Consider the following 17,326-nt stretch of genomic DNA (forward strand, 5'->3'; position numbering starts at 1 on the left):
AAGGAATACTGCAAACTCATTGCAGTTAGATGTGGAAATTAGTTCCAATGGCAGTGGAGCTGGAGGGTTTGTTAATCTGACATGGTGTGTCTTTAATAATCATTACGTCCCTACCAAACATTTAAACGTTTGATTGCAATGTGATCCTTGTTTATGTGTGGAGTGGGTTTGTACTTATTACAGCGTGACCCGGTCAGATGCTGGTCGCAGGTTAGCGTGTAGCGCACCTCTACCCCTCCCTTCCTAGCGTAGCAGGTGAAGGTGTGTGTGCCCTGGATGGGATAGCGCGTGCAGGAGCCCAGGCGATCGTCACTCCCCCAGTCCTCATCCCACACCTCGATCTTCAGGACAGCGTGAGTGTCCACCTGCACAACACAAGCTTCTATTAACAAGTGCTTTGAAATGTTAAGGGGGCTGACCCATTTCGACCCATCTTGCCTCAGCAGAGAGATAGTATATTATAAAATTATCTGTTTGGGTGAAAATGAGATTGTACTGCATGCATCTAGGCCTAATAAAAAAAAAAAAAAAGTTTACATTATAAAGTGCACTGTTAACATTTCCATCACAGCAAAAGTTTGCTCTGGCCTCTGAAAACTGTGAAAAGCACTCATGAATAATTAGGATGGTAGGAATGTGTGAAGCACGGTGTCCACTGCATGATTTTTTTCGTCTTATAAGATTGTTGAATGGCACACTACACAACGTTGGGAAACGTGCAACAACACACACACGATCAGTCGTGGATATGACAAAAGTTTATCTGAGTGAATATCAGACTAGGGGTGGGCAAACCTTTTGACACACGGGCCACAATGGGTTCAAATATTTGACAGAGGGGCCAGGCCAGCATATATATTACATTAGAGATTTGGCCTGTAACATGTTGCAAAACATGAATATGCAAGGCTCATTGAACAAACTGTTTTCCAAATACATTAATTAAATTAATAATGAATGTATTAAATTTCAGTTAAATAAACAGCAGAAAAACTCATATTCAGTTTTATCAAGTCCCAAAAGATCAACTTCTTCAAAAGGTAAACTGAAAAAGGTTTACCCTCACCTATTTTAATATAATTCGGTTACGTTCGGTGAGCCAGATTAATAAACCCAAAGGGCCGTGTGTAATCGTGCAGGTTGGATGAGCGTTGCCAACTGTTCTGTAAAATACAAAATTGTTCCGTAATTAGAAAGCCAAACCGTGTCTGTATTAAAATGATATGAAATGTGTTTTTCAAGTCTAAAAGAATAACATGATAGTCACGCTCGCTTCTTCCCATTTCTGAGTAAAGAAAGCTCTGCTGACCGCTGCTGCCCTGAGTGCAGCTCCAAACATGCTCTGCTTCAACCCCGAGCTGTCAAAGCATGGGCCAGATCCAGTGTCTCTGTTCCCATCTCTCGCTTTCTTGTGTTTACTGTTGGTAAGTTTTGTGTTCTCAATATTGATGCAAAAACAGCAAGAGGAGGGCTCACTGTGCGACTAAGATTCCAAAATATCAGACCCGCTAGCACTCACATCTCGTCTATCATACAGGGCTTCTAAATTTAATCTTTGTCCTGGTCTCACTCAGATCTACAGCTCAAAATTTTCCCCACATTCATTTTGTTGCAAAATCATGCAGCGGACACCCAGCTTTATCAAAATGGGGAATAACTTAAGCTCACTGCAAAGCATATCAACTTAACTACTTCACTTTTTTCAAATTTTTTAGACAGCAAAAACTGTGTATGGTGCCTGTAAACGCAGATTGGTTTATACTTTTCTGTTTGAAAAGTAGGATTCTCTTAAGAGGGCACATTATAAATATGTCCAGGAAAATTGTTTTAGGGGAAAAGTAGCAGTACACAAGGATACCATGCATTTCAGAACATGTTTGTGACAATCTGAATTACAGGATTACCAATATATGTCAAACAAATATTTTGATTTTTAAAAGAACAATTACCCAATGATGTCATATTTGATAACTATGCCAACTCAAATTTCAATTTAATTGTAATATATTAAGCTGCCTCTAGGCATGAAGACCTTTGATATTACAATATCCCAATGTTACAGATAGGGTTTCCTCCCTAGTACATATACATAAGTTTAGAGATACTCACCCTGCCCAGATCGTAGCGTGCATTCCATCTTGGGTAATTGGACCTGATGACTCGAGTCCGGCGGTGGTGCGGTCCATACCACATCTTGGCATAACTAGAACAAGAGAAAGGTGCATGAACTAACAGTGTTTGTTATGAGCTCTTTGAGTTTGTCTTACCTCTCAGTTTTACCCCAGTAGTCTCCCTTAAGTCTCCAGGCCCGGACTATAGTCACCGTGAGCAGACCACTCCACGCCCTTTTGGGACAACAGTTCACTCCACACGGTTTCTCGTCTTTTTTACTGATGCCGTTTTCCTTTAAACAGAAGTCAATATAGATTTCTTTTTTATTATTTTGTTGATGACTATATTTCTTTCAGGGTGTGTGCTGTAAAAAATATTTGTTACTTTATGTTTCAGAAAGTTTCAGAGCATACAAAAGAAGAGCAAACACTGAGCAAGGTTACATGTACATTCAGCAGGTCAATATTTCTCTCTCTCTGTTGTAAGCGGAGGTTCAAAGTCATGTTTTCTATTGTTCTGATTTGTCTGATAATTTGTATCTAAAGACCAATTGCTGGTGCATCCTTTTTCAGCCTGCAATTTGTAATTGCCTTTTTTTCAACAAGAATGATCTTAAATGGATTTACATCAGATTTACTTAGACCTTCTGGGGGTATACTAAGAAATAAAGTGAAAAAAGAAAGACTAAATCGAACACTGAATACATTAATCAATCACATTTTCCCCAGTCAGTTATACCTGGACATGACTAGAATATATGAACCTGATCTGCCGTGACTGATCCACACTCTCTCCAGCAGACACACTGAAAAACCACAATCTTTGATTTGTTTATCAGTCCAATAAAAAAAAATGGACCAGGCTCTTCCAACAGAAATCTCTCCAGGTGAGTGAATTCGTAGTATAGCTTTGGGATTTCCATTCCTCCGACCAGAGGATTTCAATTGGCAAATCTTTATCCCATTGATATTTCACTTGATGTGTCTCATCCATTGAACTTAAAGCCTTATACATTTTGCCTACAATATGTTACTGGATCCTTTATAAATATCTACTATGATTTAACTAACTAGAGCTGGCGATATAAGAAACAGTCATGTTTGCCAAGTCCACGTGTTCTATCCATTAGCCCTTTGGAAATAGCACTACTGAATGTTGTAAGACACAATGGCAATCCACCCAATAATTTGGATTTGTCTTTAGAGCCCATACATCCTTACAGCTTGTTGCCAGATTACCTGCACAAACACAAAATTTCTCATGCTGCAGAACTACTTTGGCACAGTCCACACAACCAAGAACTGATTGGATTGGTGTTTCAGTCACAAAGAATTCCTTGCCTTTCCATTGAACCTCACAGACTCATTTAGACTCCTCACACCTAAGTATTAGTGACCTTAACTGGGCTGCATTGTGGTAGTGTCTTAGACTGAAGGATACAATATTTGATATGTGGTTTTGTGGATTTCCACACAAACCTACATATAAATTTATCCCATTATCTGTTGAATTTCCACAGATAATGCCTTGAATAAGTACAGTAATTTAGGTAGAATTACCATTGTAATCAACCTTATCCTGTCACGATGTATAGGGGAAGCAAAGCACAACTGTTCATACACTCACTTTGTAATATTTCCATAGTTTATGGTAAAAAGAGATATAAGGTCTTTTAGTATTTTTGGTAACACCCCAGGATATTCAGTCTGTGAAAATTTACAGTGAAAATCATAATCTCTGATTCCAGACTAGGAGTACATTTGAACAAGGGGGTGTGAGTTTTATTGACATTAAGAGAATATATATATATATATATATATATATATATATATATATATATATAGGTATTAGGTCCCTTTTATAATTATACTTTCTAACTTGTCTAATCATCTGGGCTCGATAAAGAGATTTAACAAAAATGGACTAAGGGCATACTTGTCTAGTCACTTGAGTTTTATAGTGTCAGACAAGCCACTGTTTATTTTAATCATTGGAGTTGGTGATGAATATAATGATCTTATGCACTGTATAAATTGACCTGAGATGCCAAAGCGCCCCATTGATTGACAAATAAACTGCAAACTAACAAATCAAAAGCCTTGCACAGGAGTTTGCCTTTGTTATATGAATGATTTGACGTACATTGATGTGTGTTTGCAGGTCTTTAACAAAGATTTTTTGGTCTACATCTATGAAAAACAGCATGCTCTCTTTCAATGTTAAGAACACTGATAAGATTTATAATCCAATTTGTTTTTGCCCTCTTTATGAATAACTCATATAAAGGCCTCCACAAGGGAGGGGGAGTACAGTCCTTCATGATATTATTAAAACATTCTTTAAGCAATGGACGTGAGGATCTCTCATCATTTTGTACCATTCAGCCGTGTATCCATCTGTGCCAGGAGACTTACCCGTCTTTAAAGCTAAAATGGCTTTTCTCTAATATCTTTTCTGTATCTGTTACATGTAATCTTGCATCTTCAAACAAACAAAAACTGCAAAAAATAATTATTAAAATAAATAAAACAAAACCTGCTCATAAAAATAAACAAGATTTCCAGCCTTGTATAGGTTGATTATTTGGTTATTTAGTTCAGATACAGAGACATGCAGTCTACTTTTCTCCACCCACTTTTCTGATTGACTGGTGGATTTAGTAATAGAGGAATTAGATAACATTTGTACTACATGGCCTGAAAAAGTATAGAAGACATAACTAAGACCATTTTGTTTCTATCAACTCCTACCTTCAGGTAGTCTACAATGGCGGCGTTCACATGTGGTCTCTTCTTTAAGTCTGGCACCAGGTCGGACATGAGTCGGAGCGAGTACTGCACTATGTCGGGACGGTCTTTGAGCGACTGTAGCCACGCGTTGTACCTCTGCGAGTTGTTTAAGAGCAGGGAGAAGTCTCCGTCCCAGCCCGTGCCCCCCACCACCTCTGTGTGGTGCAGGTGCAGGCCCGTGCTGAACGAGGTGGCCACATCCTTGTTCTGGAGCAGGTTCTGGCAGCTCTTGTAGTTTCCAGTCCCAGATGCATCATACTTGCCCAGGCCCAGGTTTATGCCCAGAGAGAGACAGCTATGTGCCTGTGCAGACCAGAGTGAGGTTCACTGTCATGCCTAACAGGACAGCACAATAAGGAACTGCACCCTCTGCTGGCAGTGGTGTTAAACATGTTACAGATAGTGTTTATATTTCCTTAGCATTGTCAATTTGTGTTTCCATAGTTAACGTGTTAAACCATGTATGTATGCAGTGTTCTGTTAAAGCGTTCACACTGACCATTACCAGCTGGATGATAGGGTGTGGTCCGTGACTTCACAACCCCATACAAACAGCATAACTGTTAGATCAGTGCACTCTCGAAGTTGCAGCCTTGATCCGAGTGGATGTGAACCGGAACACCAAGCTTTGTAAACCATTCTGAAACTAAGACCTGTGCCACTATAGAGGCACGTTTGGTCCTTGGTGGGGACGACCAGCGTGTATTTGCTAAAGACATCCGTCATCACCAGGACATTCTCCAGACCTGTAGGGGTGGGTTCAAGCAGAGTGAAGTCGATTGCCACGACTTCATTTGGCCTCGATGCCAATAGGTGCCCCATGTAGCTGTGAGCAGCTGGTTGGCTGTTCTTGGCGAACTGGTAACGCTCACAGGCTTGACACCATTGGGCCACGTCACGAGACATCCCTGGCCAGTAGCAGCGAGAGCGCAAGAGAGCTAGGGTCCGTTCAATCCCTTGATGTCCATGGTCTTGGTGGACCTATGTGAGGACATCCGTAACCAAGGCCCTGGGCAAAAGGAGCTGGTATACTGCACGTCACCATCTGCGCAAAATATTTGCTGGTATAAAAGACCATCCAATCAAGCGATCCCACTGCCCAAGGAGAGCTAGGTTGGGACAGCCCGTGTTGCTCCCTCTGGCTGGGCTTTGGCCTCCAAAACGCTGCAACTTCCTGGATAACAGGATTCTCCTGTTGGAGAACATTGAGATCAGTTGGCGCATAGTGGGAAACACTGCTACCACAGATTGAGATGCCTGTGTCTCTTGGTCCTGCAAAGCTTGTTGTAATGCTGCAGGCAAGGGAGTACCTGGGACAGAGGGTGTCAGCGTCTGCAAAGACCAAGGTTTCCGGGACAGGGCATCAGCGTTCTTGTTGCTCTTCCCTGACCGATACTTGAGTTCAAAGTCAAAGGAGGCAACGCTGTTCCACGGCACCCAGTTTTGCAGACGAAAGATGGCTAAATGGATTGTTGTCTGTATAGACAACACACTTATGTCCCAATAAGTAGTCTCTAAACTTCTCTGTGAGTGCCCATTTCAAACCCAAGAGCTCCAATTTCATTGAGCTATAATTGGACATGTTCCGCTCAGTGGGTCAGAGCCCACGACTGGCATAAGAAATGGGCCTTACCACACGCTCTTGCTCCCGTGACTGCATAGCACCTAAGCCACTGTGGCTGGCGTCTATCTCTAGAATGAAGGGACGGGAGAAGTCTGCATAGGCCAGGACTGTGGTCGCGGTGAACTTGGGCTTTAGGGCATCAAAGCTCTGTTGGCACTCCTCTGTCTATGGCCAGACAGTACTGAGAGCTGCCTTTCTCTTGGACGTACCTGTGAGCTCAGCCACTCTGCGATGCAGGGGGGCAGCCAGCTTCGCAAAGCCCTCCACAAAGTGACGGTAGTAGCTAGCAAATCCCAAAAAAGACCAACTCCATGGCCGTGGTGCGTGTTGGCCAGTTAGCTACTACCTCGACTTTGATTGGGTCAATGGCTGGTCAGAGATGTAACCAAGGTAGTTCAATTCGGTCTGGAAAAAGCTACACTTACTCGGCTTAGCCTTCAGACCCTCCTTCTGCAGCCGACCCAGCACCACAGCCAGCCTCTCCAAGTGTTGCTTGACCGTGGATGAAAACACCACGATGTCGTCATTTTCATACGTAAATTTTTTTGACCATCAAAATAATACATTTTTCACCAACCTTGAATTTTGGGTGCAATAAAATTCACTTTTCGTTAACGTTCAGGGGGTCAAAAGTGGCTTCCACCAAAATAATAATAAGAAGAAGAATGGATTTTTTTTCCCCACCCATTATTTTTCTCCTAAACCATAACAGCTACAGTCATGTGACTTTCTCACATTGTGCCCCATCACAAATAAGGCTCCTGTGAATTTTTTCACAAATCCATGACAAATCGATTGTCTTCTACAAATTTTTGACAATGAAATTTGAAGAGGGCGCTAGAGAGCCATTTTGTGAGAGAGTGCCTTGATTTGCATATCATTCATTTCAGCTCACAAATGTGAGTGTTGTTGTGTCCCAACAAAAAATGTGTGAAAGAGAAATATTTTTTTGAAATTTTCCAAAAATTGCGATTTTGTTGAAAATTCACCCTGACCACACCCAAAGTCATAATCAAAATGTAATTGATAATCTTTAATCACACATGTGTTTAGTGGGATTTGGCCAAATTTGAAGCGTGATGAAAATTTGATGTGTGATGAAAACTGTGCGAGGAGATGTCCTGAATGTGAGGGTGTGCACTTGTGTCGTTCCCAGGTTTGATCCAATATGGCCGACTTCCTGTACATTTTAGGGCGGGGCCATAATATCGTTTTTGTCATGTCCCAACATGTTTTATTTTTTTATATGAGTTTCGGATTTTTACGTTGACTTTTTTCCGAGTCGGGCTCCCATTGGCCCCATGAAAATCAAAGTTTGAGGGGGCGCTACCGAGTCGTCTTTCGTTATTTTTTTCTCAGGGTCTTTTGTGACAATTAGAGCTCGTCGAGTTCTAATTTTTGACACCACTCACTGCCATGTCGGGGCATGTTTACTACTTGATTTTTGCCATTTTCCATGCTCCGGACGCGGTTTTAATGAGTCCCTCGCCGGGATGTTGTCCCAGGCTCAGGCCTAATTATAATAATAATAATAATAATAATAATAATAATAATAATAATGCATTTTATTTAAAAGCGCCTTTCAAAACACCCAAGGACACTGAACAAGATAAAAATTTGATAAAAACATACAAATACAATAAAACATGACAAAAAAAAAAGATTAATAAAAGATGTGTGATTGGTTACAAGAGATAGGACAGTCTGAGTTTTGAGTCTGGATTTGAAGAGTGGAAGAGAGTCTAAGGTGCGGAGATCAGGAGGGAGAGAGTTCCAGAGCTGGGGGGCAGAGCAGCTGAAAGCCCTGTTCCCTATGGTCACAAGTCGGGCAGAGGGCCCAGTGAGCTGGAGAGAGGAGGAGGAGCGGAGAGTGCGGGCAGGAGCAGGTCAGATATGTATGAAGGGGCGAGGTTGTGTATTGCTTTGAAGGTGGTAATTAGTATTTTGAAGTTAATTCTCTGTTTTATGGGGAGCCAGTGGAGTTGTTGTAGGACGGGGGTGATGTGGTGGATAGTGGGGGTCCATGTTATGACCCGGGCTGCAGAGTTCTGAAGGAGCTGCAGTTTCTGGAGGGATTTATTGGGGAGACCAAAGAGAAGAGAGTTACAGTAATCAATGCGGGAGGTTACAAGGCTGTGGACTAGAATGGCAGTGGTGTGAGGAGTGAGGGAGGGGCGAAGATGAGAGATATTGCGTAAGTGGAAATATGCAGACCGGGTGACATTATTGATGTGTGAGTGAAAGTGTACTGTCGAGAATGACACCCAGACTCTTGACCTGAGGGGAAGGAGGGACAGTTGAGTTGTTGATGTTGATTGAGAAGCTGTTAGATTTGGAGAGTGTGGATGGGGAGCCTACTAGGAGGACTTCTGTTTTGGAACTGTTTAGCATGAGAAAGTTAGAGGAGAACCATGTGTTGATTTCCTGTAGGCAGAGAATAAGGCAGGATGGTGGGAGTGATGATGAGGGCCTGGAGGAAAGGTAGAGCTGGGTGTCATCCACGTAACAGTGAAAGTTAATAAAAAATTATAACTTAATGATCCATGGGTGTCGTAGATTATACCTATACAGCAGACAAAGCATATTATGTTTTCTTTAAAGTTAAACTATATGTTTGAAGTGGTTCCCAATATTACATAACCGGTCCTTGGTTAAGAGAAACTAAACACAACTCCAGGTTATTAACGACCATAACTTTATGGGACCTAGAAGCAGAGTGTGGCCTTTAGTGGTGGGAAAAATAATATATATATTTTTAAATGCATTGTTGATTCTAATAAAGCGAATCGATGCAGACACACCAGACAATAATCAGAATTTTAAGTTTAATTAAAGCCACCACTCTGCCTGTTTGTTTAACCATGCCCCTCGCTCTGAGTTGTGCCCCCTCCTCTCACTCAGAGCAGCACTGTAGCTGCCCTGTCGTCTGAGCTCTCCAATGTCTAAGGCGTTTTTTTTTTTTTATTAATGTTTGAATGCTGCGGTGCATTGATACATTGAATTATGAGTTTTCAATGTAAACATACCTTAGAAGAGGAAAAGCCGTTGAGGGAGGACAAACAGGTTCGCACAGCCGTCACACGTCGGAATCGTCCACCCAAATATGCCTGTAAATATAAAGACTATGAAGTATTATAGACTGACCAATGAAACTGTGAGAAGCACCTCTTCAACATTGTTATGGTAATGGATTTAAGTAGTAGGCAATTGGATTAAAAACTCCCAGTTCTCTCTTCCAAAATTTGTGCTGGTCTTTTGACGTGTTTTTAATCCAAATGACTGTAGCTGATCTGGAAGAGAGAGTGTGGATCTCTAGACCACTGGCCTGCTCCTACCCCATGCAGCTTGACCTTCAGAACCGACCTTCTGAAGGCATCAGCACAACAGCACGGGCCCACTTCAACTAGAAACATCCTGCTCCCTGTTGGATGCGCACACATCATAGATTGGCTAAATTGATCAATTTTAAATCAACATATACGTACGTAACTTTAGATAATTCTCATCAGACCCCAGTCTAGAGCCACACTTATTTGCATATTTCATAATTGAATGCTGCCCGGTCGGGCCCAGCCCGAAGAAACGACGTGGGGCCGTCCTCCCGTGGACCCACCACCTGCGGGAGGAGCCATGAGGGGCGGGTGCGGAGAGATCCGGGTAGCAGTCGAAGGCGGGGACCTCGACGACCGGATCTCCGGACATGGAGACTAGCTCTGGGGACGTGGAATGTCACCTCGCTGGGGGGGAAGGAGCCTGAGCTTGTGCGGGAGGTTGAGCGTTACCGGCTGGATATAGTCGGCCTCACCTCCACGCACAGCTTGGGCTCTGGAACCCAACTTCTTGAGAGGGGTTGGACTCTCCATTTCTCTGGCGTTGCCCGCGGGGAGCGGCGGCGAGCTGGTGTGGGCTTGCTCATTGCCCCACAGCTCAGCCGCTGCGTGTTGGGGTTCACTCCGGTGAACGAGAGGGTCGCGTCCCTGCGCCTTCGGGTCGGGGACAGGTCTCTCACTGTTGTGTCGGCCTACGGGCCAAACAGCAGTGCAGAGTACCCGGCCTTCTTGGAGTCCCTGGGAGGGGTACTAGACAGTGCACCAACCGGGGACTCCGTTGTTCTCCTGGGGGACTTCAACGCCCATGTGGGTAACGACAGTGACACTTGGAGGGGCGTGATTGGGAGGAACGGCCTCCCCGATCTGAACCCGAGTGGTGTTTTGTTATTGGACTTCTGTGCTAGTCACAGCTTGTCCATAACAAACACCATGTTCGAGCACAAGGGTGTCCATCAGTGCACATGGCACCAGGACAGTCTAGGTCGGAGGTCGATGATCGACTTTGTTGTCGTGTCATCTGACCTCCGACCGCGTGTCTTGGACACTCGGGTGAAGAGAGGGGCTGAGCTGTCAACTGATCACCACCTGGTGGTGAGTTGGATCCGCTGGCGGAGGAGGAAGCCGGACAGACCTGGCAGGCCCAAGCGTATTGTGAGGGTCTGCTGGGAACGTCTGGCGGAGCCCTCTGTCAGGGGGGTCTTCAACTCCCACCTCCGGGAGAGCTTCTCCCTGATCCCGGGGGAGGTTGGAGACATGGACTCCGAGTGGGCCATGTTCTCCACCTCTATTGTTGATGCGGCTGCTCGTAGCTGTGGTCGTAAGGTCTGTGGTGCTTGTCGCGGCGGCAATCCCCGAACCCGGTGGTGGACACCGGAAGTAAGGGATGCCGTCAAGTTGAAGAAGGAGTCCTATCGAGCCTTGTTGGCTCGTGGGACTCGTGAGGCAGCTGATGAGTACCGGCAGGCCAAGCGTGCCGCGGCTCGGGCAGTCACAGAGGCAAAAACTCGGGGTTGGGAGGAGTTCGGGGAGGCCATGGAGGAGGACTATCGGACGGCCTCAAAGAGATTCTGGCAAACCGTCCGACGCCTCAGGAGGGGAAAGCAGTGCTTCACCAACACTGTTTACAGTGCGGGTGGAGAGCTGCTGACCTCGACTGGGGATGTTGTCGGGCGGTGGAAGGAATACTTTGAGGATCTCCTCAATCCCACTGTCACGTCTTCCGAGGAGGAAGCAGAAACTGGGGACCCAGGGGCGGACTCGTCCATCACCCTGGCTGAAGTCACTGAGGTGGTTGGCAAGCTCCTCGGTGGCAAGGCTCCGGGGGTGGATGAGATCCATCCTGAGTACCTCAAGTCTCTGGATGTTGTGGGACTGTCTTGGCTGACACGTCTCTGCAACATCGCGTGGCGGTCGGGGACAGTACCTGTGGAATGGCAGACCGGGGTGGTGGTCCCTCTGTATAAGAAGGGGGACCGGAGGGTGTGTTCCAATTACAGGGGAATCACACTCCTCAGCCTTCCCGGTAAGGTCTATTCCAGGGTGCTGGAGAGGAGAATCCGACCGATAGTCGAACCTCGGATTCAGGAGGAGCAGTGTGGTTTTTGCCCTGGTCGTGGAACACTGGACCAGCTCTATACTCTCCATCGGGTCCTCGAGGGCTCATGGGAGTATGCCCAACCAGTCCACATGTGTTTTGTGGATCTGGAGAAGGCATTCGACCGTGTCCCTCGTGGTGTCCTTTGGGGGGTGCTCTGGGAGTATGGGGTCCGGGGCTCTTTGCTAAGGGCTGTCCGGTCCCTGTATGACCGGAGCAGGAGCTGTGTTCGCATTGCCGGCAGTAAGTCAGACCTGTTCCCAGTGCATGTTGGACTCCGCCAGGGCTGCTCTTTGTCACCGGTTCTGTTCATTATATTTATGGACAGAATTTCTAGGCGCAGCCAGGGGCCGGAGGGGGCCTGGTTTGGGAACCACAGGATTTCATCTCTGCTGTTTGCAGATGATGTTGTCCTGATGGCTTCTTCGAGCCAGGACCTGCAGCAGGCACTGGGGCGGTTTGCAGCCGAGTGTGAAGCGGCTGGGATGAGAATCAGCTCCTCCAAATCCGAGGCCATGGTTCTCGACCGGAAAAAGGTGGTTTGCTCTCTCCGGGTGGGTGGTGAGTCTCTGCCCCAAGTGGAGGAGTTCAAGTATCTCGGGGTCTTGTTCACGAGTGAGGGAAGGATGGAGCGTGAGATTGACAGGCGGATCGGTGCAGCGTCTGCAGTGATGCGGTCGCTGTATCGGTCCGTTGTGGTAAAGAAGGAGCTGAGCCGGAAGGCGAAGCTCTCGATTTACCGGTCAATCTACGTTCCTACCCTCACCTATGGTCATGAGCTTTGGGTAATGACCGAAAGGACAAGATCGCGGATACAAGTGGCTGAAATGGGCTTCCTCCGCAGAGTGGCCGGGCGCACCCTTAGGGATAGGGTGAGGAGCTCGGTCACACGGGAGGAGCTCGGAGTAGAGCCGCTGCTCCTACACGTTGAGAGGAACCAGCTGAGGTGGCTCGGGCATCTGCTCAGGATGCCTCCTGGACGCCTCCCTAGGGAGGTGTTCTGGGCATGTCCCACCGGGAGGAGGCCCCGGGGAAGACCCAGGACACGCTGGAGGGACTATGTCTCTCGGCTGGCCTGGGAACGCCTTGGGGTCCCACCGGAGGAGCTGGAGGACGTGTCCGGGGTGAGGGAAGTCTGGGAGTCCCTGCTTAGACTGCTGCCCCCGCGACCCGGCCCCGGATAAGCGGAAGAAAATGGATGGATGGATGGATGAATGCTGTCTGTTTAACTTGATCAATAAATATTCATAAAACACAATTTGCTTTGGTGAAAGTTATCTTATTTTCAGATATGGTACATGAATTTACGTACCTTCAGGGCATTGTTTAATTAATTATTAAGTGATTAATTAATTTAGATAATTGTTTATATTGTATTGGTATTGTTTGTGAACTCTTGTTGAAGTCAAAGCCAAAGACTCACAAAGGCCACGGGAGTTGTGCTTTAACTTCCAATTTGTTATGTCAATTATACCCCTAACAACCCTACAACTATTAACAGGAAATATGAGAGAATAAGTGCCACATTGTGCTTAAATGTTTCAGTAGAGAGCAGTTCACAATCGCGCCTCTGGGCAGGATAAATGTAGTGACCTGTCGGATGTAGTGTGTGCCATAGGTGCTGATAAGGCGTCTGTACTGGGCCTTGGTGTAGGAGTTGTATGAGGAGGGCAGCAGGGACACGTCCTTTCGAAACTCAGAGCTCAGAGGAGGAGTACTGGACACCCGGTATCTGCACACACACATACAAGGAGGGTTTTCATGCTTTTTGGGCACATTACATTGACTTAGATGTAGGTGGGGCCTAGAGGGGGTATCCTACCTGTAGTGCCTACAAGAGGAGCGGTGGATACTAAAAGTAAACTTGTCTTCTTTAGCTCTTGTTGATACAAAGTTGTATGCATCAGAGCGTGTCCCTCCCACCTCCAGGTCTCCATAGTCTTTCTGCTTCAGCCCCACCTGTCACAGAGGAGAGTGGTCATGTCAAAGACCGTTTTCACTCTATACGACTCTGAGTCTCACATCTTACCTTCCAGTCACTGCTGTCTTGGTAAGTCATGGTACTGACCACTTTACTGCACACAGATCAAAAAGTTATACAAACACAGTTACAGAGTTACCCCTTGGCTTAGCCTCTGGGTACTCCTCCCAGGGATTAGGGTTATTAGGGGTTACCCCTCTGGGTTAGTGTTAGAGCTTGGGTAAATTTACATTAGGATTACACTACTCTTACCTGACTGAAGACTCCACAGACTGGTAGACATAGGAATGGCACTGAGTAAAAGCTCGTAAATCTACTGCAGCAAGTGGCAGCTGTAAATGAGGAGAACATTTTTAACATCTAAGTGACCTTGGTGAGGGAAGTCTGGGTGTCCCTGCTTAGACTGCTGACCCTGCGACTTGGCCCCAGATAAAGCAGAAGAAGATGGATGGGGCCCCCTTGTGGATGTGGGGTCCTCTGCATTTGGTCAGTTGTTTATAGAAACGTGTGATTGTATGATAGGGCTGTCGTCCTTTTAGACGGCCAATGGTCATAGTCAACTGAAATGTTTAGTTATGTGATTACAAGTATATATAGACTACAGCCGAAAGGAGAAAGCATGGAGTAGTGGGTTAGCTGGAGTTTTGGGACTGCACAGTGTAATCTGCCTTTTCACTTTATGAAGACGTTGTTTAATAGTTTTTTTTTCAACATATATATTTGTATTTGCACAATATCCTGATCATTCCAATGTCAGTCTATTGATGCACGGAGCATGTCGTCAGTTGACTAAGAATTTCTTTAGTGTTCTTCAGCTCTAATGCCTACTTTAAACAAACAGTAAAAGGGACTTTTCTTATTGACCTGTAGTACATTGTAGTGTTGTCACAATAGTAAAATTTCACATTCTGATGATAGACAATAGACAATAGAATCTTTAACATTACATCATAGTGCGTTTTTTTACATTAGCATTTTTATATTGGCCTTCTATGTGTGTAATCACTCAGTCGTCCAGGTAGGTTCATAGTGGCCCATTGGCATATACTAGTCTGTGTCTTATACTTGTTCTCATGCTATTTTAGCTATCTTTATTTTAAATTTGGTCTATAGAATGTTATGGTGTCATATCTGAAACTCTATTTGTTGAATGAGTTGTGGCTGCCTGTCTCACCTTTTGCAGTTCATTTCCGTGGAGAGGGTTTTCAATCATTTTGCAGGTGCCATTTGGGGTCATGTAGGTGGTGATGTCAACCAGGTAAGCCCCTTTCCTCTTCATGGTGACGATGTCGTAGCCCTCGCCCATCAGATTGTGTCCCGGGACAAAGGGAGCATTTTTGCACACTTCACCTGTGGCTATGTGGTTACAGCTGTGAGCCAGAGACAGCAGCCCCGCAAGGAGGGAGAGAGACAGTGGGACAAACGCCATGGCCTAGGATGCACACACACACACACATCTACAGAAAAGTTTTTTGTATGTGTACAAATGTGTGTTCTCTTGCAGCCTCCTGGTGCATGCACTCACCTGTGGTCCTGTGGAGCAGGCTGCAGAGCAGAGGGTTAGGAGCCAGAGGTACTGCAGGAGAGCAGGGAAGTAAGAGTGTTTTTATACCAGAGGACAGAATTTCAAAAATTCAAGGAGGAAGTGGGTCTGGGAAAATTATAAATTCAGTTTTAAACTGGAGAGACTACATGCTTTTGTGTTAAAATATTTTCCTCTGAAGTTCAGTGTGAACAGACGAGGTCAACCAGTTTTACCTTCCTCTGGAAAACTGTCTGAAATAATAAAGATTGAATGTATATAATATTTTTTTTATTAAAGGAACTAAGACTGCGCAATATATCACAAAAATATTGATATCACAAATAACAAAAATTGATTCATCACAATAACACAAAGTTCTCCATTTTACAGAAGTTATTTTTTGTTCAGGCCCGTCCTTCTCATCTCACATCTAGGTCACATCATGCATCAGCTGACGTCTCACATCCTACTTGAGAATGTGCTGTTAACAGAGACAAACTGTCATTTGGATACATATAAGTATTTCATGGTCCTTATGTCAATTTGTGCCTTAGATTTTATTTTGCAACTGATACGAGTACAATAGTTCAGTTCCCTCACTTGTACTTGTGCATGATTTAATGTGCGACACTTTGTCTATTAGACATGTGCTGTGCAGTATGTGTTTTTAGCATAAGGACTAGGAGCAGTTTGCAGGTCTTTCAGAATGGAAAGTCCTGATGGATGTACAAATGAGAGTTACACTGTATTGGATATTGTCTTATGTTCCCATGGAAACTGATGGGTGGGTTGACGACATATATTTGGGGGTTGTGTAGTGACTGGGTTGTTTATTGTTCTTTTTGTCAGAGACCCAGTGTAAACTGTGTGTGTGTGTGGGTGTGTGTGTGTGTGTGTGTGTGTGTGTGTGTGTGTGTGTGTGTGTGTGTGTGTGTGTTTGCGGACGAAAATGTGAAACAACAGGAAATTAACCCATGTTGTAGTCCAGCTTCCAGCTTTGTACAATTATCACATTATCTACAATGCAAATTTTAAGACATCTTAAGTTTTGAGCTTATCCTCAGTCATCCGAGAAATTATTTGCAGATTACAGGTCAAGTCCTTGTGCCCTCTGCTACCACCCTGTCTCCTTAGACATCTGAGCTGATTTACTTTAACTTTTTTCCATACAGATGAAACCAGTGCAAAGACGTCAAGAGGTTCACTTTTGTTCTCTACATCAATTTGCAGCTTCATACATTGAATGGGCAAACAATAAACGAGTAAATAACAAAGCAAAAAAGCACATGTGTGTGTTAGTGTGAGGGAGGGTTTTCAGGTAAGTGCTAACGCCTGTTACTGTAAGTGATGTGCTGTTTATGTACAGGTGACATGAGACCTACTTCTCTCATGTGACACAGTGAATGCATGCTTTGCATTTTAGGTCTCAGTGTGTTTCTGAAGTGATGACATACATGTGTCTCTGAACACATTATTGGTATTGGTTTAGTCCTGGTTTAGACCTGGTTTGGTCCTGGTTTGGTCCTGGTTTAGTCCTGGTGAGACCCTGGTTTGGTCCTGTACAAAAAAATCCACTTATTCATAAATGTCAACAAATTTTTAAAAAGTTGCACTATTGCTCCAGTCTGATCTCACTGATTTGCCTGGAATGTTCTATAGTATGGCATTAAATGTTTATATCTTGAATTTATTCAATTGCAGGAGTTGTGTCCCTTAGATTTAACTTGGAAAAACATGCATTCTTCCTGTGAGTGAGGTCGCCTCTCCACAGATCTGACCTGTTATCTGGTTGTTTCCATGAACACAGGTTGAATGTCATACTGTGTCTCCATGGAGATCATACTTTACATGTAATGTTGCACGCTGGTGGC

The 17,326-nt window shown here is 44.8% G+C and overlaps 1 protein-coding gene across 1 annotated transcript; it reads right to left on the reverse strand.

Moving 5' to 3' along the window:
- Positions 1 to 110: 110 nt before the first annotated feature.
- LOC117369936 (perforin-1-like) lies at positions 111 to 15,543 on the reverse strand. The gene is made up of 11 exons (XM_055221657.1): positions 15,456 to 15,543; positions 15,105 to 15,362; positions 14,183 to 14,277; positions 13,979 to 14,024; positions 13,772 to 13,908; positions 13,543 to 13,681; positions 9,552 to 9,632; positions 4,863 to 5,204; positions 2,268 to 2,404; positions 2,110 to 2,203; positions 111 to 365 (listed from the first exon to the last, which is right to left on the reverse strand). Exons 2-11 carry the CDS (start codon positions 15,357 to 15,359, stop codon positions 111 to 113), a joined length of 1,581 nt encoding a protein of 526 aa, XP_055077632.1. The 5' UTR covers positions 15,360 to 15,362; positions 15,456 to 15,543.
- Between the last annotated feature and the right edge of the window lie 1,783 nt (positions 15,544 to 17,326).

Source organism: Periophthalmus magnuspinnatus, chromosome 1 (assembly GCF_009829125.3).
Source record: "Periophthalmus magnuspinnatus isolate fPerMag1 chromosome 1, fPerMag1.2.pri, whole genome shotgun sequence".
Classification (NCBI taxonomy): Eukaryota; Metazoa; Chordata; class Actinopteri; order Gobiiformes; family Gobiidae; genus Periophthalmus; species Periophthalmus magnuspinnatus.

Excerpts from the sequence above, each read along its gene's own strand:
- LOC117369936 (XM_055221657.1), bottom strand. The coding sequence starts at position 15,359 with ATGGCGTTTGTCCCACTGTCTCTCTCCCTCCTTGCGGGGCTGCTGTCT. Across the intron at positions 14,278-15,104 it reads ACGGAAATGAACTGCAAAAG|TCTCCTCATTTACAGCTGCC; the intron begins GTGAGACAGGCA and ends TGTTAAAAATGT. Across the intron at positions 2,405-4,862 it reads CCATTGTAGACTACCTGAAG|GAAAACGGCATCAGTAAAAA; the intron begins GTAGGAGTTGAT and ends TTCTGTTTAAAG.